This window comes from Pyrus communis, chromosome 1, assembly GCF_963583255.1.
Source record: "Pyrus communis chromosome 1, drPyrComm1.1, whole genome shotgun sequence".
NCBI classification, from domain to species: Eukaryota; Viridiplantae; Streptophyta; class Magnoliopsida; order Rosales; family Rosaceae; genus Pyrus; species Pyrus communis.
Window position 1 is genome coordinate 6,896,106 of NC_084803.1, and position 22,823 is coordinate 6,918,928.

The window sequence follows — 22,823 nt, forward strand, 5'->3', positions numbered from 1 at the left end:
ATTGAGAATTGAAAGGGAGATTGTTATAAATAAAAGGGTTTTATTCTAAATAATTAACCTCAGTTACTAGTTCATGCATTTTTCCAAATTTCCAAAAATTAACTAGAAAGTGGTCCAAAACCACTTTGGTGCTGAAGTGGCACCAAGGGGAGGACGAAAGGTTGTATATAGTGGCAGAAGCTGGTAAAATACGTACAAACGCCATTTCTGTGGGCACAAGTACATTATTGCATACATTGACATAATTTTATGAGAATATTAGAGTAATGGTTATGAATTTTAGCCTAATTAGAATTTTGATCGCCGAATTAAAAGTTTGTAAATATTGTATAATGTTGAGTAATTTTTCTTTGGGCTCACTCTCTTCTCTCTAAATAAAAAGCTTAAAAGAATAAAAAATAGATGAAAATTTTAACAAAATTAGCAAAAAAAAAAAAAAAAAAACCGCTCCGCATTGTATCAAGTTCAAAATCAATACTCTAGATTTTTTTTAATTTAAAGACCAAAATTTTAATTTATCTTTAATTTTATTTGAGAGAGAGAGAGAGAGAGAGAGAGTGAGTATTTCAGAAGCTCACTGCTTCGCTGATTTTGAGGCACGAAATAGAGTGGGGGAGAGAGAGAGAGGAGTGGAGAACAAGTTTCACACAGAGACACACCGCTTGTCAAAAAGCTTCATATATTTACTACATTGGGGCCTCCTTCTACCATCAGAGCCATCTCTCTGAAGTTTCCAGAGCTAGAGAGAGAAAGAACCCAGGTGGCCTTTTCTTCCTTTTAACTCATTGTTCATCTCACTTGCTCTTTTTCTTGAATCCAATGCTGGGTTCTTCGAGTTTAATCCGTTTAATCCGTTTATTCTATTAATTCTTTTTTGGGTTTTGCTGATTGAGCTAAAAGATTCAAGCTTTTTGTTTTTCTTGGGGATTAATCGCCTCCTAATGCATGTTCGATCGGATTAAAAGGGGTTTTTTCTATCTGGGTTTTCGCTGTTGCATGTAATTAAGTCGATTTGAATTAATTTTTTGGTAATGCATTAATGATTTTTCAGGGATTCAACCCCCTTTTCTCCCTACATTTGAGTTTTTACCAAATACCAAGAAAGCTATTTTTTTCCTCTGCCTTGAATTCGATTAGACATTGCTCTGTCATCTCAGACACCCTTTAATGCTCTTAATCCACCCAATAAAGAAAAAGAAAATAAAAATCTTTATATTGTATCCTTTGGGTGATCCATAAACCCAGATGTTTCTTCCAACTCAATAATCTTTGAAAAGCATCAAGTTCTTTGTGTATGTGTGAGGTTTAATAATTTTTCATGTATTTTTTTCCTTTTATTTCTGCAATGCAGCTCATGGATTAAGCAGATGATTAATGGGTTATTAGCTGTTGAGTGATCTTTGTTAATTAGCTTCTGAAAATGGTAGAAATAATGTATTTATTGATTTGAAAACCTGTTGATTTTTTTGGCACAGAAAAGGGGGCTTTTGGTTTCCCAAAGGGGGGGCAATTTGAGAGAATGCTGAGGAAGAGAAGCAGGTCAGTTCAGAAGGATCAGCACCAAATGGGTCATCTGCCAATTTCTGATGCTGCCGCTGGGTCTGATGTTTTGGGGCACAACCCTAAAAGCAGCTCTTTTTTCAGTGTTCCTGGTCTGTTTGTAGGGTTGAGTCCTAAGGGTTTATCAGATTGTGATGCAGTTAGAAGCCCAACTTCTCCTCTGGATTTTAGGGTTTTTTCCAATCTAGGTAACCCCTATAGGTCACCAAGGTCCAACCATGATGGGGGACAGCAGAGGAGCTGGGGTAGCAGTAAAGTAGGATTAAGCATCATAGATTCTCTTGATGATGTGAAATCTTCCGGGAGAGTTCCTCGTTCATCGGAGAGTAAGAACATTCTTTTTGGACCTGGAATGAGGATTAATAAAACCCCAGAGCCTCAGTCAAATGTCAAGCCTTTCGATTCTTCACCAAAATCTCTGCCTAAGAACTATGCAATTTTCCCTCGTTCCAAAACCAAATCTCCCTTACAGAAGGGTAGTTCTGATGTTCTTTTTGAAATCGGAGAACCCCCATCAGAACCTGAGTCATTCGGGAAAATCCGGTCCTCTTCATTAGATTCCGGTAGAGCATTTTCGACTCTATCGGGACTGAGCAACCTTAACCCCAACTCTAGTTCCGGAATTTTTTGTCCGGAAAATTTAACCACCCATCAATTCATTGGAGGAAGCCCTAATTTAGCCACCCAAATGAAGACTGGATCCATCGGGTCTAGCAATGGGTTTGTTGGGTCTCTCTCAGCAAGTGAGATTGAGCTTTCTGAGGATTATACTTGTGTAATCTCTCATGGTGCCAAACCCAAAAAAACTCACATCTTTGGTGACTGCATTTTGGAATGTCATTCTGAGGATGCCAACAATTTTGGTAAGAATGAGGAAAAGGAAATTGGATTCACCGGCCCGGGTCCGAGCTTGGACAATTTTGGTCACTACCCTTTAGACAATTTCCTTAGCTTCTGTTACTATTGTAACAAGAAATTGGAAGAGGGCAAAGATATTTACATATACAGGTACATTTTCCGAGACAGACGTTTACTCGGTTTCTTATCATATGTAAGGGTCTGCTAAATAGTTTTGGTTTCAGTATGCTTATAGTCGTATATGATTTCTTGCAGGGGTGAGAAAGCATTTTGCAGTTTGAGTTGCCGTTCGGAGGAGATTTTGATTGATGAGGCGTTGGAAAAATGCAATAACCCGTCTTCTGAGAAGCCTCTCGAGTCAGATGAGGAACTTTTCGAGACTGGCATGCTTGCAGATAAATAAGAGATGCCTCTCATCCTCAGCCACCATGCCCATGATCGATGAGCCTCTCGCAGAAGCAGCTGATCATCTGTTTAGAAAGAGCTGTTTACGTGCATCGCCCGACAGCCATGGATGATCGTTTTGTAAATTCACTCGTTTGCTAATGGTGTTTCAGCTTTCATGGTCTTGGTGGATGATAGGATTCGAACTCTAACTAGTTTTGCTTTCCATAAAACGAGACATTTGATGTATGCCATCGAAGTCCTATATTTCTTTGTAATTCATGTAAAAGGGCGATAGCCGGCTTTTATGGCTTACCATTTTTACTACTACTTCATCCTTAAAGTCTCTCTTGTGGCCGGAGTTGCTGTGTAATCTTGAACCAGTTTTTGACTGAATATATAAAGTAGTACTATTACATACAATTCTCTCTCTCCATCTTCAAATGTTGGGTTGAGGCCACAGTACTCTGGAGTATTGAATGACAGCCGTTGGATTGGATCTAAGATCTCTAAATTTGCGGAGAATTCAATACTGCGGAGTACTGTAGTTTTTTCGCAAATTTTATACATCTTTTGGGGTGTGGATGGAATGAAAATTTCTTGAGCATAGACTTAGATTATGATCTGAATTCACCAATAATCTTTACAAGTGCAGTTTCCGTCGACGAACCGATGGAATCTGTAGCCATCCCTGATTACAATTTTCTGTGATAGGCCTGTGATATCAGTTTCATAGCTGAGTGGCAATCTCTACAAATCTGCAGATTAGTCACACTACTGGGATCGGTAAGCTGATGCTTGTAAGACCAAAGCAAAAGCAACTGCCAGTCTTTCACTGTGGTAAGCTGATTCCAGCTTCTGCTTTTTTATGTAAACATGCACCCAATGCCATGATTCAGGGATGCAACACTAGCACAGTGACTAACGTGACCTTGTCGGGTTGTACCTTTGAACCCTGCATCTCGCGGAACAACTCAAAACACTTCCCCCCAAATCGACGAGATATACAACAGCAGTTGATCACGGTGTTCCTATCCATTGAACAAGAGTCTAGCCTTCCTAACATCGCCACTTCTGCAAAACCCATCCAACATCGAATTCCATGACACAACACTCTTGCAAAGCAACTGCTCCAACACTAAGCAAGTCTCAACCAGCTGTCTGCCAATATTATAACACGTAAACTACTAACAACAGACCGCAAAGAAGTTGAAAAATCTGAAACGTTCACTGTCAGCATTACGTCTACACTTCGGGACCAGATCGACTGAAGACCACCTCAGCCGATGGTCGATCAGAAAGAAGCTCAGGAACCAGTGCAGTCGAGGACGACAAATAAAACCGAAAACAGAGAAAACGAGAAACAACAAGAGTTTCATCGGACTTGAGAGATCATCATACATCTTGCCTTAATTTCAGGGAAAAGCCATACATAGAAATACAGGACAATAAATACAAATAAATGAAACATGACGGTGCACCCCCGGCCACAGCTCTGCAACAGAAGACAAACCGCACTACCACCTCCCCCGATATGGCTAGGTGGTCAAGAGAGTACGGGGCTTTTGTTACGAGTCTCGTCACACATGCGCAGGTGCACACTGATAGCCAATGCTCAAACCAATTCGATTGCAAAAACGTTGCCACCGGCTCAGCCTCTGGTTTGTCGAGTGTTGTAAGATTTACAGTTCGGGCATTTCCGGGCCATAACATGGTACTGCACTTGTGAGCTTTTGCCGCAGTCGTTGCAGAGGATCGAAACCTGTCGAAGAGGATTGAATAGTAATGAATTCTACCGGCACAATACTTGTACACTAGGAAAACTTTGAGTGAGACGGAGAGAGGGAAAGTACCAATCTGTTTTGATAGGGTTCAGGCATCGGTGTAGCTGCAATCTCCATATCATATTTCTCCCATACCTTAGACATATCGCAAACTGACTTGGAGCAAAGAGGGCAAGCGTATCTGTCATCAAATACGAACCGCCAGGTCAGTTCGATTCTACTTACTATGCTCAATCAGGTCAAAAGAAAAAAGGAACCAAAAGAAGAATCCGTCGTATACTCACTGGTAATGGTCCCTCATCCCTTTTAAGCAATTCTTGTGAATAGTGTGCCCGCATGGCATGACCGTAACATCATCTCTTGTTTCGAATAAGAACTGCAAAACACCAATACATGTTCGGTAAGGCATCAACGATACCAAAACAAAATACTTTAAAATCCGTCTTAAGAGGATAATGAAAAAACTTCAGTCTTACCTCAAAACAAACAGGGCAGTCGTGATGCATTGCTCCCTCCACACAGGGATGGCTGTTCTTCAACAGCATTGAGTAGCAGCAACCTGACAAGAAGATGGATTTACATCAGTAACGAGATGATAGAAGGATGCTCAATTTCTTTGAAAATAACAAGCACGCATTACTTACCACACTTGTCACAGTGAAAGAAATTCTCACGCCCCCCAATTCTGTCACAAAAGAGCACACTCGAGTGAATACTTCAGTAATTAACAATTCGAGAAGGCATAAAACTACAAAGAAAATCGCTAATGCAGACGAGAGAAAGTGCATGAGTGAGTGTCGCAAGAACTGATGCCTCACAAAGCATATTGAATAAAAAGACCTATCATGCTCTGGTGCCAAAAGATAATACCAAAGTGAGACTCGCATACTATGTGGTTAGCTAGACATCTCAGTACATTTTTTCATGGCAGTTCAATCGTCAGGCTTTGCAAATAGACAACAAAAACAAGGACATGAGAATTCTACCTGCAAATCCCACAGCCATTGCAATGGTACTGTTTCTTAGATACCTGCAAAAAGCAAAAAAGGATCATCCGCCCGCACGAACTAGTCACTTCAAAGCATCATAAGTTCCCATACCAGGCTTACACCAATATCCTAATCATATATCATCGAAAACTAAGACAGATGTACAGAAAGTGAGGCACTTACATCATCATCAAAGAGCTTGCAAGTCTCACAGAAGTATTTCCCCATACATACACCACAATTAATACAAACTTGTTGAACCTGGTAAAGAAGCAGCAAACAAAAGACACTTCAGAAAAATGCGAGCGAAATTCTCATCACTAAGGAATTTTCTTATCTGCTACACCAGCTTATTTTCACGATGCAAAATATCTTGATTAAGTACTCGACGCAAATCCAAAAGAAATGGATCTGCCAATAACACAAACTCACCTCTTGCTCGGTGTTGCAAAGTGAACATATCACCTGAAATATCATGCATGTGTTGTCAGCTTATGAAGCAGAACAGTATAAGTAGCTTATTAAGAAGCCAAAAAGGATAAAGAGATGCATGAACTCAATAACGGATTTACCTGTTTCACTTGATGGCGAGGTATGTCATGTCTATGCTTCTGATCAACGCTAATATCATTCTGTATACCAAAATGAGAAGTCAACACAAGCTGATACAAGCCAAAGAACTATCAACAAATACGTCACAAAGCCAGCATTGGTTATAAGGGCTTATACTCTGAAGTAGTTCAAAATCATATACACACCTTAGCTTCGTTATGACAATGGCGACAATCAAAAATCTCATTGCAGCAAGGAGCTCTAATACGGCACCTTCGCCGGTAGTGTGAACATCTGTAAAATAAAACCATCATAATGTTATCTTCGCAGCGACCAAAGAAGAACAGAAAATAAACGAAGAAATGAGTAAGAATAATTACCCATACTGCATATATCCTTTCTCTAGCAATTCAGTGGCCTCTCCAGTATCCTTCAATTCAAATTTGAGCTTATACTCGCCATTCGATAGATTACAGTGAGCATCCCCCATTACGTTCTGCCTAACCATTATATCTTGCATACCTCCAAACGGATGTGGCAATACTTAGAAGCTGGAAATAAGCCTAAAGCACCTGCATGTACAAAAACGTTTAACACCACTTGTTAAAGCTCAGAGGCATTTAGTCGCCCAATCAAGGCGGGCAAACACCCCATGACACTGCTTTCTTCTATAATGCTGCAGACATTTGAAATCAGCTACAACAAATCCAAGCAAGGTTGAACAGCTCCAATCGGCATTTCCCCAAGAGGAGGATTCATCAAAACAAGTAGACATAAAAACAATAACTGCAATGCAGCGCTTGGGAACTCCAGAGATTCCATCTTTGGAAAGTAAGCAACAACATTGCATCACTTGATTCCTTGAAGAAGTCTCGGAACCAAATCCAACTATACTGGGCACAACGATTTGACGCCCCAACCTATGGTACAAGCAATAGATCACACAATCAAATGCGTTTTAGAAAGTTGTAACAAAATAGGGAAAGAACACTAGAGATGGAAAAATGTGTTTTGTTGATTGTCCATACAGAACAGGCCTACCTCAATTGGAATTCCGCACCATCTCGGCTTCAAGTACTGAACTTACCCAACAGGCAAAATTTTAAAGCTCTATACCATCAGACTTTGAGTGGCTCTGCTTGAACCTTATACAGTTCTCTCATTATCAACATTTTGAACTATAAAAATAATCACAGCTTTATCTCTTGATTCCCCATCTTCTAGTGACACGGCCTCACGAATAAGCCCCCTTAACCAAATGAATGGGAGCAAAACCCTTGTCTCACTGACCTTAGTTGCAAATCGATAGGTTTCAAAAACGATTTAAGGGTTGAAAAAATATAAAGGAAAAAAGAATAATGACCTTAGAGCATGAGCACTGAGAATCATAATACCAAGAGTAAATCAATGCTCAGATTAGCATTAGGGGGGAAACGAAGACGACCCAAAAAATCATGTTCCCAAACCAGCAATATCAGATATGAGCCATACGGCAAACTCCCAATGCTGTGACAACAAAGAAGTGACGACAAGACCACACTTGTAATATTAGAAGCCATAATTGGGATAGAGCTTTGACTCAATCAGAACCACGATAAACAAGCATATACGCTCTGCACTTGCCAATTTCACCTCTGATAAGAATACAACAGCCCTGCAGATACTGCCGCAGAAAAACCGTCAAATACTACATATAATTCAGTATTTTAACTCCAGCAACTCATTATACAGAAAGCAGAGGATAAGCCCCTGCAGCATGCTACCCTATCTTCCAGTACAGTGAACCAATGAAAAACAAAAAAAATAATCCTGTTATGTTGTATAACTTTGGTAAATCAGTCTCCTTAAATTTTAGTACATATCCACAAGCTTCAAGGTGCAACCTCGATAAAGTTTGAACGTTAACGGCAAGACGCACATCGCAACACCTGAAACCAAGGTTCAGAGAAAGTCCCAATAACCAACACTGGCCTTGGCTTCTAAACGCACAAAATGCACACGACGGCTATGGAATGCTCCAGAAACAAGAAGTTGAGCTCCAACATACGAGATGCACCACCCATAAAGAGCGGATGATGCCTAACAGCAGTACTCACAGCGATTCCAATCACAAGTTGAAATCATTTGCCCCTCAACTACTATAAACCTCCAACCCAAAAAAGACATAAACAACCTCGATAATGTTTTCATTTTTACAAACCCAATTAAATCACTTATTATTTGGTTAATTTTATCTGGACTTTATTCAGCAGGTAGCTGAAATCAGGTAACAATTAATAGACGAGATTTTGCCCCCCAACCAAATGAAGCCCTCGTCAGTAAAACTAAAGCAGAAAGAAATCCACATAAGTAGAATCACGTACGTAACGCTCACGGTGTCCATACTCGAAATTCGTTCTCTTTTGCTCCTCTTGACACACACGTTTCAACAAATAAACCAAATTTGGAAACTAGAAACAAAAAGCTAGGCGCGGACTCAGTTCCTTCTCAATGTAAACTCAGCAGTCTCACACACACACATGTCTTCACTATACAAACATCTCACGCAAGGGCAGGGCTAACAATTTCTACAAACACAACTATCTAGGGCCAGAATCACATTTCTCAAAAAAATTAGCTAAACCAAACACAACCATTATCGTCATCGTCATTAGCAACAACCACCAAATTACATGACAGTCAATCAGCTAAAAATTACCACAAAATTAAAAACTACAGCAGGTTTAATCCAATCAACAATTCATCAAATCAAATCCACCACAGACCACGCAATGCACCATAAATTCACACAATTCATTGCAAATACGATCAAAAGATTCAGAATTCATGCAATAACACGCCAAATAAAGCTAAAGATTAACACAATCTGCAGAATTCAGAAATTTCAGAACCAAATTACCTACAATTATAATCAATTAACGCAAAACCAAAGCCAATTCAATTCAAAACAAAACAAATTACGAATTATATGAACTTCTTAAAGAATAACGAACTTTCAATCCGCCGCGACACAAAAGCGATGCAGTCGCCGAATCCAAATCCGATAGCAAACGCTGATGAGAATCCGATTGGTTATCCGGAGCTCCGACTGAAACGGACAGAGAGAGAGAGAGAACTAGAGATAGAAACGCAAAGAAGAAGATAGAGAGAGAAAGTGATGCCGAATGATGAGAGAGAATTCGAAGGCGATTGCTATTTATACCGAAGATTTGATCGCTTCGCGAGCCTTCGAAATTGCCTCGAAATCGAAAGCGTCAGGATCACTGGTGACAGCTCTCTGCAGTAAATTGTCTGAAAATATCCCCGCGCTTTTACTCATTCAATAATCTGGTTTTAATCCTCTGAAGTCTCGCTCACTCTATTATTCTGCACATGCGAATCGAACAGTCCTCATGCCTTAATTAGCTATCCGACGGTGAAAAACAGAGAAACCACAGTCATTACAATGTAGCCGCCTGCATTGTAACATTATCCTTTAAAAGTCGGTGATATTCTCGTGTACGAAGTTCGCCGTTCAACGTAACGATCCAATCGGACAAGTCAGCGTGATGGCGCTCCAGCTTGCAATTTGGATTGGGTTGGCGACACGTGTTACTAAATTTGGCCAAGGTGCTTAATTGCTTGCCACGTCTGCAGACGAGATAAAGTGACTTGACGTCGATGATTTTGGCGGTATTAAATAAATAAATATCTAATTAATTAATTAAGCATCATTACATTGTAATGCGGATACGTTTGGTTTTTGGAATTGACTTCTTAATTTCTCTCAAATTTCATGGTTATCCATTGAACGATTGCTTATAAGTATTATTTTCCATTAATTAATATGACGATGTTTATCTATTAACATTAGAGTCATATGATTGCCAAGTTCCTTAGAGGTTTGGAACCAATTTATATTCTAATTTATATTCGTTTTTGTTGTTTTGATTACGTTTTTAGCTTGTTTGACTCAACATTCTGTCCATAATAATGATCGTACATTTGTTCTTATTATATCAACAATGATTCGGTTAATTTTTTCGTATTGATTGAAATTAGTTAACTTGTATGACTCGGTTATCAAAATACAGTCCTAACTTATGTATGTCCTAACGTTCTATCCATAACAATTATTTTATAGTCATTTTTTTCTTTGTCTAACTCTAACAATGTGCTCTTTGCTTGTAGATTACAAACCGGAGAAAGATGTGCTAATCCTTCACTATTCCAAGAATGCTAAAAAATGATAAGATTTGTACAAAAAGCCTCTCACATCTTGTAATGTGTAGTATGCCAATTAGAATCAATGGGATAGAAGGTTATACATGGGTCCTGGTATCTTGAATGCACAATGGAACTAGGCAGGCACTGCCGATCAGTCTGATGCTTTTATAAATTGTGCTTCTATATATAATAGCACTTTTTTTTAAATTTTCAAAAGCAGTCTGATTGGACAGTTGTATTGATCTTTTTTGTTTGCATGCATGAATCCTCTAATTCCGAACGTGAAAAAATGAACTCTATGCACTCTCGTCACTTCATATTTTTAACACAATGTTTTATAATTTTAGTACAAGAATTGTGCTAAAAATATGAGATGGCGGATAGTCAATGAAAAGTCCTATTTTTGAGAGTCTCCTTAACATTTATGTTCCTAATGATGAAGTTTATGTGAATGACTATCAGCCAAATGTATATAGGTTTAATATACATAACCAAACTGATAACGTGGTTACGACTCAAATGCATCTATGATTCTATAGTTACACATAGATTATCGACCATTAATGTATATGTAAATCTTCCGGATGTAATCGAGCATTAATGTCTATGAGACTTATTGCATCTACGGTTGAAAGTTGCATACAGATATGATGCACGTGTAAAGTGGTAGCGTATCTAGGTCTAATACGCGTAATCAACTATTAACACATTCATCATAAGACTTGTATGCATCAACGGTTAGAAAGTATATGCGATCATAGAAGGCCGTCATTAGCTCAGCTCAAACTCTTAATTATATTTCCTCACTATTAAGACTCAGCTCGGCTCCCTAAATTGGTGTCAAAAACTTGATCAAGTCCAAGAAGAGAGAGTAATCGGAAACCGTCCCAAAAAAAGGGTGTTTATGTTTTGACTGATTCAGTTTTACACAGATGTAATAAACACATGCACTCATCACTTCCAGTAAATCTCATTTCTTTACCTCCAACTGCTACCACTTCCGACACACAAAGTAGAGTGGAAAATTGAAGATTTACCTCTAACTGAGCTTTTTTTACTTTTACAGTCGATGTTTTGATCAGTTTTCCATCTCCAGAATCCTCTCTTTTTCTCTGATACATGCTGAGAAAGCTAGAACAGAGAAATTGAACCCATTAGATGTGATCTCTTGTATGTGATGAAGAGAAGAAACATTCAAAATTTTCTACTCCCCATTTTCCTCGTACCGATCTTTTTCCTAGGTGCCACCACTGGCGAAGAGCTTCCGATTTCGCACAATGCCGGCTTGAGAGACTCGTCGCACACCTTGCATTACAAGCAAAGGCAGCTCTTGTATTACACTGACCACCATGGGTCACGAGGTGTGACTGTGACAGCCGCAGGCTCCCTTGTTTTTGAAAACCCTAGACTCAGAAGTGCCTACACTGCCCTCCAAGCATGGAAGCGAGCCATGGTCTCGGATCCTCGGGATCAAACATCCAACTGGGTTGGATCCGATGTATGCAAATACACTGGAGTCTTCTGCGCCCAAGCTCCAGACGACCCATCAGTCCAAACTGTTGCTGGCATTGATCTAAACCATGCTGACATTGCAGGGTTTCTCCCGGAAGAGCTTGGTCTTCTCCTGGATATTGCATTGTTTCACATCAACTCAAATCGTTTCTGCGGCAAAGTCCCGAAGAGTTTCAACAAGTTGAAGCTGCTTTTCGAGCTTGATCTCAGCAACAACCGCTTTGCTGGGGAATTCCCTGATGTTGTTCTTCAGCTGCCAGCACTAAAATTTCTGGACCTGCGATTCAATGAGTTTGAAGGTAAAGTCCCCAAGGAACTGTTCGATAAGGACCTTGATGCAATCTTCATCAACCACAACAGATTTTCCTTCCAATTGCCAGATAATTTTGGGAAATCGCCGGTCTCAGTCATTGTTCTTGCCAACAATAACTTCCACGGATGTGTACCTGCCAGCCTTGGCAAGATGTCCAAGAATTTAAATGAATTGGTGCTTGCTAACAACGGGTTCCACTCGTGTTTGCCAAAGGAGATAGGGATGCTGACGAATGTGAGACTGTTTGATGTAAGCCATAACCGGATTGTGGGAGAGTTGCCGAAGGAAATAGTTGAAATGGAAAGCTTGGAGCAGCTGAATGTGGCTCATAACATGCTCAGAGGGACTATACCAGAAGGGGTGTGTGAACTTCAGAATCTGAAGAAATTTAGCTTTGAGCACAACATTTTCACTAGCGAACCACTGATGTGTTTGAAGCTGGAGGAGTTTGATGACAGCAAGAATTGCTTGCGGAAAAGGCCAAAGCAGAGAACCTTTTTGCAATGCAAATTGGCTTTGTCTAAAAAAGTTGATTGTAGTTCTTTTGGATGTCATCCTTTTGTTCCTCCTTCGCCACCATCACCACCACTGCCTTCACCATCACTATCACCGCCTACACCATCACAACCACCGCATCCGCCATCACCATCACTGCCTCTGCCATCTCTATCACCTCCGCCACCATCGTCACCACCACCGCGTCCACCATCTCCATCGCCACCACCGCCTCCACCATCACCATCTCCATCACCACCACCGCATCCGCCATTTCCATTGCCTCCCCCGCCATCTCCATACCTTTCGCCAAAATTACCATTACCACCTCCACCATCACCACCACCGCATCAACCATCACCGCCACCGCATCTGCCATCTTCATCCCCACCATTACCATCACCACCTCCACCATCGACACCGCTGCATCCACCATATTCATCGCCTCCTCCACCATCACCAATACCGCATCCGCTATCTCCGTCGCCTCCTCCACCATCTCCATTCCCTTCGCCGCCATTACCATCACCTCCGCCCCCATTACCATCACTGCCTCCACCATCACCACCACAACATCCACCATCACCACCATTGCCTCCTCCGCCATCTCCATCCCCTTCACCTCTGCCTCCACCATCACCATCACCACATCCGCCGCCATCTCCATCGCCTCCTCCACCATCTCCATCCCCTTCGCCGTCATTACCATCACCTCCGCCCCCATTACCATCACCACCTCCACCATCACCACCATTGCCTCCACCATCTCCATCACCGTCTCCACCATCCCTATCACCTCCTCCACCATCTCCATCGCCTCCTCCACTATCTCCACCACTTCCGCCGCCATCACCATCACCACCATTGCCTCCTCCTCCTCTTCCTCCACCTCCACCATCCTCACCTCCTTGCCTTCCCTCTCCACCACCCCATCCACCATGCCCTCTTCAGAATTCACCACCACCTCCACTACCTTCTCCCCCACCACCACAACATTCTCTTATATCGCCACCTCCACCACTTCCTTCACCTCCTTCATCTCCATCCCCACCACCATGTGTGCCATCTTCTCCGCCTCCGCCTTCACCTTCAGCACCAACTCCAGCATATGATGGCCCGTTACCACCAATTAAAGAAACCTCCTACCCTTCACCTTCACCACAACCGTATTATTAGTGATTCCTTCCATTTTCTTCTCCACCTTCCAGGTGAGTACACTCCCACAACTCCGAAAAGCATTTCAACTTTCGAAATAATTGCCAACTCTTTTTCTCTACCACTGCAACCAAGGAACACAAAAGAATGCCATCAATTATCAAGTTACATGGTGAAGGTGGACACGAGAAGTGGGAGACATGCACAGGGAAGGTTATTCTTTTTGCTTCTTATTTGACATTTTCACATTGTTATGGACTTTTTTTTTTTTTTTTTTTTTTTTTTTTTTAAGTATATAATAAGTTTGGAAGATGTAGTTCTAGGCTACTTGGAATGTAATTACAGAGATCTCTAGATTCATATTTCTGTTATATTAAGAGCCTTCTTTTGCTTATATTCCGATCTAAATGTATTATGCAATGATGGATATTGGATTGAAAATGCTTACAAATATTTAGAAAAGGTTAGGTCTCAATATTACCTTCTGCATTGCTCTGCTTCGCTATTCATGAATCGGAATAAGCAACCGTAGAATCTTTGTTCCATCTTCGCTGCAGGCAGAAGAAAATCACCAATCTTCATTTTCATTTGACAAAGGAAAAGTACTTGAGAAGCTAAATTAAAAAGCAGATGACAAATGAACAAAACCGATAGCCGAAATGAGAAGCGTGAATACCAAAGAATTTCAAAGCTCACTAAGGCAAAGCCTCAACTGTACATCGAGTCTTGACCTGAGCCATACCGACGAGCATTTCTTCAAAGCCCCATGCATGCGAGCATCTCCATTTTGATGGCCTAATCAATCGAAACGAGGAAAAAGTACATTTTCAACACGGCTAAAGGAACAATGAACTCCTGCACATAAACATATGCACGACTAATAATAAAGTACAGAGGCAACGTACAGTGTATATTCAAGATATCCATCAACCCTTGGCTTGTTGATACTCCCCTCGAGTATCTTCCTTCTTGACTCGACACGGAAGCTAGCAGGCATTCAGCACTTGAAGATTCTCCCTTTACAAAATCACCCACTCTAGCAAATGGGATCAGGGCGATATCATCACCACCTTGGCGACCGCCTTCTACTTTCACCCTTTTGATATGAGCTGCATAAATTCAACCTAAGGTTTTTAATATAATTGGTCTTTGTTAGTTTCCAAATTCCAAAATTCCCAATCTCATGTGGTACCTCTTAACTCAATCTAACATGCAAAACACAAAGGTAAGAAATTTCAAAGCTATTTAAAATTACTAACTAAAAGTGCTTATAAATTAAGCCAAAATCACCATAAGCACTTCAAAGACAGCAAAAGTAAAAGCATTTTAACAAAATTTACCTTGTGTTCATGACCCTTCATGCTTCTCCAACTAGCCCAGAAATTGTAAATTCTGGAACTTTTACTCTGCAAGTAATAATTTCAAAGTTTAAACTTTATACAAAACCAAAAGAAAGCAAATTGGGCAGCTCTAGAAAGAGGAAAACCAAAGAGCAGCTGGAAAAATGCAAAAAGTTACAGCTTACATAACTAAAAAATCCAGGAGAGCGTAAAAGTAGTAAATTTGAAGAGGGTAATTTCCCTCTAGGGTCTGCATTTCGAATGGGAAGCCATAGGAGGGAGTGATTCAAGGTCTTCCGAGTCTTCCAGCGGAGTGGAAGCTTTTGCTTTCTGGGATCAAGTAATCATCAATAAAAACAACATAATATTTAAATCCATTCATTGAATATGTTGGAAAAATCCATACATCTGAGTGAATAAGTTCAAAAGAAGAAACAGACAGTGACAAATTGAAAGGTAACTTATGGCTTTTGCCCATGGGACATGCATGGCAAAATTCATTAGTTACGTTACCACTAATTGGTAACTTATTTCTATTAATTAAAAATTTTAAAACATGAGACGATGGGTGACCTAGCCTAGAGTGCCCAATGGTATTAGTCACTCTTGTTTCAACAAAAGCATGAACGTCAATATTATTTGATGAGGTACTCGAAAAATGGTAGAATTCATTCCTACTCCGCCCTTGGAAAAGGGGCTTCCCCGTCTGTTGGTCCTGAACACAATATGAATTAGGGTAAAGAGTGTGTCAACAATTATTATCATTGGTGAATTGATGGATGGAAATGACATTGGTAGAGGCATTAGGGCAAAGTAAAGTATTTGGAAGGGAGAATTTATGGTGTGGTATGTGAATGCAAGAATTACCAATATATGTAATGTCCAAACCTGTTCCACCCATGACGCCGTTAACCTGATCAACACCATTGTATGAACGAGGATTAGTGACTTGAGCAGGATCATTAGTGATGTGTGCATTGGCACCTGAATCAAATAACCAATTTTGCAGTGGAGGGAAGAAAATGGTGCAGTAGTCGCAAAAGCTTGGAGTTTAGGAGCTGGTACACAACCCTCATAAGCCATATTCAAGCGATTGTAGTAATCAATCGCGGAATGTCTAGGTCGAGAGCAGATTGACAGTGTATGCGTCCAGGGGGATTACCTTGAGATGGATGTGTACAGAGAATGCCATAATTGATAGCACGAAAGTGAGCTCCAGGATGATGGTTGAGATTTACAGGTCTATACTGATTGTGCATAGGGGGCTGAGGACCACGACCTCCACAGTAAGGACCTCCATGACCACGACCACCGCGTGTTGCAGCAAGGGCTGTTGGTCCAGTGTTAGCAACAAAGGAGCAATGCATCTTCTGCCTTCGTTTAGCACCCAAGAGAAGGGCTTCGAGAGCATTATAGCTGATTGCTTCATCACGTGCTTGAGTAGAGGCAACGGTACTGTCGTAGGCTGGGCCAACACTATTAAGGGTAATAGCAACTAAATCCAAATCGGATACAGTAACACCAAAGAGAGATAAGGTATCATCCAAAATTTTATTTTATCCAAAAATTATGATATAGTAGAATTACCTCTGTGAGTATTCATTAATTCACTATGGAGTTGAAGGAGATGTCGTGTGGATTGGGAGGCATATCGATCATGGAGAGTATTCTAGGAAGAGTGGGAACTAGTCTTCCCAATCAAGGATGCGAGCACTGTGGGATGATCAGAAGAGTTGATCCATGACATCACCATTGCATCCTGCTGTATCCATGTATCAAACTCAGGGTTGATAGTATATGTGAGATTGCCATCTGCATCCTTTAAAAATGCAAGTGGGCACTTGCTTGTTCCATCGACAAAGGAAACAAGATTCCTACTTCTAAGCAGGGGAAGCATCTGGGCTTGCCGGAGGGGATAGTTCGTACGATCTAATTTGATCGTCAGAAAATTAGAGGTATTGGGAAGGACAGGAAGGGGAGATTGGGAGGCCATTTGAGTGAGAGAGGGAAGGAGGGAAAAAAATTAGGGTTGCCGTTTGACTTTAGCACTTGGATACCATGAAGAAAGTTAAGGTTCCACCACAAAATCAATAAGCAATATGGGGAGTAGCCCAATCTCTTATAAGCTCATGCAAGGTCCTCTTCCCATCAATGTGGGACTGATCACGCCCCCTCACATGTGGCGAATTTTCAAGCCTAACACGTGAACAACACAACAGGATGATGTGGAGCACATGTGGCCGTTTGGCTTCACATGTGAGACAACCTGCTCTGATACAATGAAAGAATCCAAAGTATGGGTTTGCGAATCAGATTGCATAAGCCCAACTTTATGAATATGAGTAAGGCTTTGACTTCGTTTATATAGAGTTTCAATACAAGAGGTTGCTACAGATTTGTTATCTATACAAATATTCAAAAATACAAAACATATATCAGATTACAATAGATAAAGATACACCATGATTTCTAAGGGTATGATAAGCTTTGACTAATATTCAAAGGGTTGGAACAGTTTGGAATGGCGGGAGCATGAATTTCAAATGGAAAGAAGACGAATTGCTGAGTTGGCAAAATCCTTGACTTTGATTGCTGACTAGATTTATCAAGTTTCATGGACGAAAAGTAATGATACAATTTATAATATATGTGTGTGAATATGACTGTTTCATGGACAAAAATATTTGAAATCTTATTTCTTCATCCAATATCCTCGGGGATATTGGCGAAAAGAATATAGTCACAAAATATTCACGAATATCTTCTCCTTGGCTTCTCTTCTCCCCATTGGTCTTTCCCATAGAGAGAAGAATGAAGTTTAAAAGCTGATGAAGCTGTGTACATTCATATGAACCTTATGCCATGTCAGTCAAAATCCCCTTCACACTCAATACTCAGTACAATCTCAAAAGCAGAAACAAAACAGGAAATTTCAAGTTTCTTTTCCAAACAACCCAACACAATACAATACTCATCTTTTCCTGCATAATATGGCTGACTGATACCAGTGACAATGAACTGATGGTGATCAACGGTCTGCCTCCAAGAAAATGAAAAATACTTACAAAAGTAGATGAAGCTGTGTACATTCACATGAAGCTGGTGAATCTTGAAATGTCTGTCAAAATCCATTTCACACTCAAAACTCAGTACAATCCCAAAAGCATAAACAAAATAGAAAAATTCAAGTTTCTTTTCCAAACAACACAAGTTACACAACCAAGCTGCTGTTCAAGTTTATCATTCATAAGTCTATTGTTCATAACCAACAATTGGCTAGCTAACTAATAGTCTAATATAATGGCTAGCTAATATAAGTGAATATACTATATTGACTTCACTGCAGCTCTCACTCCTCCTTTACTTTTCCCATCCTTTCCAGCTTGTAAGTTGTTTGGTACTTCTCCTTTTCCCCATTCCAGATGGACACTCTGCAGATTGGATGCTTTAAGTTGCAACTACATCACATGAGAAATACCCACAAATAAGGCTCAGTCTGTAAACATGATGTCTAATACCATCTCAACCACCATTATATACCAAAGAGGCAAAATATGATCACATCTAGACAGAACACTAAAACTGCAGGAAACTATCAGCATACAAGAATTACCTCGATCTACTCTGAGTGAAATATATGCATGAGCTTTAAACCCCATTTCTTGCAACTACAAACCCAAAGCGTCTCAAACAGAATAGCCATGAATTCAGGAAAAGAATTCTTGAGTGTCTCATGAACGTCCGTTTCAGTCATACCAACCTAAAAGAAAATAATGAAAAAAAAAATATTCAAAATTAGAACTCATACCAATCTATAAGTAAATTATGAAAAAGCATTCAAAAATACAATTCGAGAAATGTAATATAGACTCAAAAATACCTTGTATCTAGCATGGCCGATACATATGCGGCTACAGTGAAGAAATGCCATGCCATCCGATTTATCGAACTTGTCAAAATTCGCTACAAACGTCTTCAAACTTTGCCCATTGGGTTGCTTCAGAAAGTTTTGTTTCCAATCCAACTTCGATTGTCCCAAGTATTTTCTGTATATTGTACTAAATTCCTTACCAACGCCATATCCAAGATTATTCTTACTAATCATGGACCATGCTTCGACACGTATGTCGTTTTGATCCTCTGACGTTCGGTACCATGGATGACTCAACAATCTAGTAAGTCGACGCCTACAAGACAAATATTTTATTACTATTTTAGACCTTAATACCAACACACCTATCACAAAAAGAATAAACATAATTGCAAATAGAAAAACTTACTCCATATCCACTTCAGGCACATCAGCAGTAGGCTTCATGCTTGAAACCAAGTGGGAAAGCTCAAAATCATTACGGCAATGGGAAGGATATAATTCATTGATAAGAGCCTCAAAACAGCTTATATCACCCTCTACTCCGTCACACCACCCAACAGGAATTCCCATTTGGACATTATTCTCGACGACAAAAATCGAATCGGATGTAAATGCGGCACAAATGCCATAATCTTGTCTGCAGTCTCGCATTATTTGCATTATATTCCTATAAATCATCGCAAAAACGCAAGTGTTTATATATTTATATATATAAACAACAAAAGCAGAAATTCAAAATAAAAACATTTGATGGTGCACTCACTTAATCATGACACGAGTGTCATGCGTGTGGGCTAAACTTGGATTTGCTTTGACCCAATTAGATAGGGTGTAATCAACATCTTTAGAGATGATGAGCACCTTACCACCTTGGTCAATCCTGAAGTATGGATGGATGAAAGCGTTATCTCTATCTTCTTTTGCCATTTTATACCAAACGATAGGAACCTCTTCACTTTCGAACACATGACAGGCAGCGGGAAACTTATTTAGCTGTCCGTGAAACAAAGGAGGAGTAGAATTTTCTGTGGTCGGCCTTTTTACACCTTCAAACTTGAACTACAAATATGCATATTGAAAAAATATTGTAAAACTCATCCATAAAAATCACCACAGCCACCAACATGCTGATTTGTTTAGTATGGCCATGAGATATATGTATATAGCGTGATAAGGTGGACTCTAACAGTATGCAAATGTAAAGTGAACATAAAACTCATTTCTTGATTTCGTATAGTTGTGTAATGAGTATAATCACTAGCTAGCTGACGGTGAGATATAAGTCATGTGAATATATATTTAAATAGAATCACTTAAAAGAAAATTTGTTTTTAAAAACAATCATTTATTGCATAAACTGGTATTACATGATCCTTTCTCTGCCTTTATAACCGCATAGCAATCTTCATCTAGCTAATGTCATGCTTGCACTCTAAAGAAAGAAACTGAACAAGTACACATTCCCATATTAAAACATACAGTCGACTGACCATTGTACAATCAGTTACTCTACAATATTGAAATCTAAGCAACTCAAGGGGTATAAAATGTGAAATATTGCAAAACAACAACAACGTTATGGTTACCTCAATTGTGTGTGGTGTATGACTATTAGGTGTCCCATCGGTACAAAAGTTTGTAAGTATTCCCTGCAGCACAAAAGAATCCAACATGTTAAGAAACAAAAGAATCCAGCATGTTACCAATCAATAGAGGGGGAGGGGGGAAGGGGGAAGGAGGGGGTGAGGTGGTGGGGACGAAGTTATGCAGTTGACAAAAAAATTTCAAAAATATCATTGGTTGTATGTCAGTGTGTTTCTCATCTTATACAATAAAGTTCAAATTATCCTTCTTAAATTGGAGTGCTCTGGAATACTCCTTGTCAAAGAAAAAAGTTCAAACATGCTATCGTCAAGTTGTAAAAGATTGGACATGAGTGAGTATATAGGAAAACGAGATAAACACACTCACACATCCTATTTTAACTTTGTCCGTTGTCTCTGTTTATTCATTTAATCTTATGATGAGAGATAAAGAAGAGCACATGAGATGCTAAAAATAGTGTAAAAAACATCACCGTCAAGTGATCAAACACGGCAACATTCACATAAGTTGCATATAATTACACATATCTACCATTTACCTTTGAAAGTTGTAATAAAATCAAGCATGCGAGTTGTCCTTAAGGTAATTTAATTAAAGTTTACAGTGATTAAGATGCATTTGCGATTTGTTTGGTTGTTTTCTACCATTTGGATGAAGAGAGTTGATGAATATTAGGTTTGGTTTTAGCTCTTGGAAAAAACAGAGTGAAACTTAAAACAGTTGATACAAAGCAATTGCAGGCATAAAAAGTTTTATTTGTTATTCCTATGTTAACACCCAGTTGGTGCATTGTATGTATCACACATAAAATGACAATGAAATGACTAAATCACACTCCGATACGTGCGTGCTAAGAAACAGGATTACTAATTAAAAAGAAAAGATACTTAGATTTAAACTTAGGAGCACCTTCTTGTTCATTCATTTGTAATCGAATTACTAATGAATTGTACACTTGTAACAATCAAAACCAATGATTTTTTTATCTAATCACCGTTTGAATATCACTCTTTCAAAAAGATTAAAAAACTCAATTAAATTGGAGATTGTTTGACTTTCTATATGTATCAATTAAAATGGACAATCATCATGGTAATCTTAATTATTACCTAAAATCATTGATTTAATTACTCGATACATGAGGAGATGATTAAATAATATCTAATTAATTCGTTTTTTTGTGTGTGTGCGCGCGCGCGCGCAATTTAGTAAATGAATGATGCCGATTTTAACTAAAATGTATAGCATGAAAATTGGTAGGTCACAAATGGGTTAATATTCTAATAGTGAGCTTCACAGTAAGGTGCAATTTAAGTATTGTTCCTTTTGAAAACAATAGTACTATGAATTGTATGCACTGGAACTACACTGTAACTCTCTTAAGGTCTCCTAATTATCTACTTATAACTACTCCCAGATTCAGTTAATGACAAGGCAGCTGATTGACATTAATATTATCCATCACACGAGAATTGGATTTCGCAAATGGGTTGTCTTTGTCATGTTATAACATCATATACTTAATTCGTTAATGAATTGACCTAGAACTCATTTCGATTAACAAATCGTGTAATAATATATCATGTTTGATTTAAAATTCGTTTCGAGTTAAATAAGTTGCCACGCCCACACAAGATCGAGACCAAATCATGGTACAAAGTTTTGCCATACATTTAATCAGAATGAACTTGAATTTTATAAGGAAACAAGAGCAACCACACAATTTATAAGTGTGTGTGTGTGTGTGTGTATGAGCTATATAGCTTACCAATGTCGGTGACTTGGAGACCCCACTGGATAGCCGCAACCTTCTAAACCATCCTCCAACACAATGCATGGTGAGGGAGGCGACAACGAAGAGGGTTGAGAAAATGGAAAAAAAGCTGTCGGCTCTGTCTCTTTCTCGGTCTCGATGGAGTCGGTCGAAGAAAGGGGTGTGAAAGGTGTGGTTAGGAACAAGACCTAATCTTATCCCTTTAGAATCTGCTGAGGGATGTCAGGTCGGATAACAACATCGAGCTCTCGCCACGTATGTGAGTGTCCTGACGCTTCGCTTTGCATCCTGCGCATTGTAGTTGTTTCTCACCGCAGTTTCTACCGTGCGCTTTCGTTAGAGTTCTCATTTGAAGTCCGTACTTATTAAATGTCGTTCATTGAATTATTAAGCAAACTGCAGGACCTCAATTACCAAAACTG

At 39.6% G+C, this 22,823-nt stretch overlaps 4 protein-coding genes across 6 annotated transcripts; 2 read left to right on the plus strand and 2 right to left on the minus strand.

The window, feature by feature from the left end:
• Window positions 1-524: 524 nt before the first annotated feature.
• On the plus strand, window positions 525-3,225 carry LOC137745137 (FCS-Like Zinc finger 10-like). The gene is made up of 3 exons (XM_068485030.1): window positions 525-760; window positions 1,476-2,568; window positions 2,674-3,225. The coding sequence occupies exons 2-3, from the start codon at window positions 1,520-1,522 to the stop codon at window positions 2,819-2,821; spliced, it is 1,197 nt and encodes a 398-aa protein (XP_068341131.1). The 5' UTR covers window positions 525-760; window positions 1,476-1,519; the 3' UTR covers window positions 2,822-3,225.
• A 961-nt stretch (window positions 3,226-4,186) lies between these two features.
• Window positions 4,187-9,308, minus strand: LOC137745144 (probable E3 ubiquitin-protein ligase RZFP34). 3 transcript variants are annotated; one of them, XM_068485059.1, is made up of 12 exons: window positions 9,121-9,308; window positions 6,508-6,699; window positions 6,334-6,421; window positions 6,148-6,207; window positions 6,008-6,040; window positions 5,759-5,836; window positions 5,573-5,616; window positions 5,231-5,271; window positions 5,063-5,145; window positions 4,871-4,962; window positions 4,656-4,767; window positions 4,187-4,564 (listed from the first exon to the last, which is right to left on the minus strand). In XM_068485059.1, the coding sequence occupies exons 2-12, from the start codon at window positions 6,645-6,647 to the stop codon at window positions 4,454-4,456; spliced, it is 882 nt and encodes a 293-aa protein (XP_068341160.1). In that variant the 5' UTR covers window positions 6,648-6,699; window positions 9,121-9,308; the 3' UTR covers window positions 4,187-4,453. The 3 variants fall into 3 exon arrangements, with proteins under 3 accessions (XP_068341160.1, XP_068341152.1, XP_068341143.1); XM_068485051.1 differs by having other exon boundaries at window positions 6,508-7,790; XM_068485042.1 differs by having other exon boundaries at window positions 6,508-7,047; window positions 7,169-9,308.
• Window positions 9,309-11,168: 1,860 nt separating this feature from the next.
• LOC137745128 (leucine-rich repeat extensin-like protein 4) lies at window positions 11,169-13,871 on the plus strand. Its single transcript, XM_068485019.1, has one exon. It carries the CDS (start codon window positions 11,511-11,513, stop codon window positions 13,827-13,829), a length of 2,319 nt encoding a protein of 772 aa, XP_068341120.1. The 5' UTR covers window positions 11,169-11,510; the 3' UTR covers window positions 13,830-13,871.
• A 4,896-nt stretch (window positions 13,872-18,767) lies between these two features.
• LOC137725914 (uncharacterized) lies at window positions 18,768-22,537 on the minus strand. The gene is made up of 6 exons (XM_068464757.1): window positions 22,396-22,537; window positions 20,609-20,671; window positions 19,786-20,081; window positions 19,429-19,689; window positions 19,029-19,335; window positions 18,768-18,908 (listed from the first exon to the last, which is right to left on the minus strand). The coding sequence occupies exons 1-6, from the start codon at window positions 22,462-22,464 to the stop codon at window positions 18,768-18,770; spliced, it is 1,137 nt and encodes a 378-aa protein (XP_068320858.1). The 5' UTR covers window positions 22,465-22,537.
• Between the last annotated feature and the right edge of the window lie 286 nt (window positions 22,538-22,823).

Excerpts from the sequence above, each read along its gene's own strand:
- LOC137745137 (XM_068485030.1), top strand. The coding sequence starts at position 1,520 with ATGCTGAGGAAGAGAAGCAGGTCAGTTCAGAAGGATCAGCACCAAATG. Across the intron at positions 2,569-2,673 it reads AAAGATATTTACATATACAG|GGGTGAGAAAGCATTTTGCA; the intron begins GTACATTTTCCG and ends GATTTCTTGCAG.
- LOC137745144 (XM_068485059.1), bottom strand. The coding sequence starts at position 6,647 with ATGCAAGATATAATGGTTAGGCAGAACGTAATGGGGGATGCTCACTGT. Across the intron at positions 6,208-6,333 it reads ATTGTCATAACGAAGCTAAG|AATGATATTAGCGTTGATCA; the intron begins GTGTGTATATGA and ends TTTGGTATACAG. Across the intron at positions 5,146-5,230 it reads CTTTCACTGTGACAAGTGTG|GTTGCTGCTACTCAATGCTG; the intron begins GTAAGTAATGCG and ends TCTTCTTGTCAG.
- LOC137745128 (XM_068485019.1), top strand. The coding sequence starts at position 11,511 with ATGAAGAGAAGAAACATTCAAAATTTTCTACTCCCCATTTTCCTCGTA.
- LOC137725914 (XM_068464757.1), bottom strand. The coding sequence starts at position 22,464 with ATGCATTGTGTTGGAGGATGGTTTAGAAGGTTGCGGCTATCCAGTGGG. Across the intron at positions 20,082-20,608 it reads ATACACCACACACAATTGAG|TTCAAGTTTGAAGGTGTAAA; the intron begins GTAACCATAACG and ends GCATATTTGTAG. Across the intron at positions 19,336-19,428 it reads GTGCCTGAAGTGGATATGGA|GCGTCGACTTACTAGATTGT; the intron begins GTAAGTTTTTCT and ends TTTGTCTTGTAG.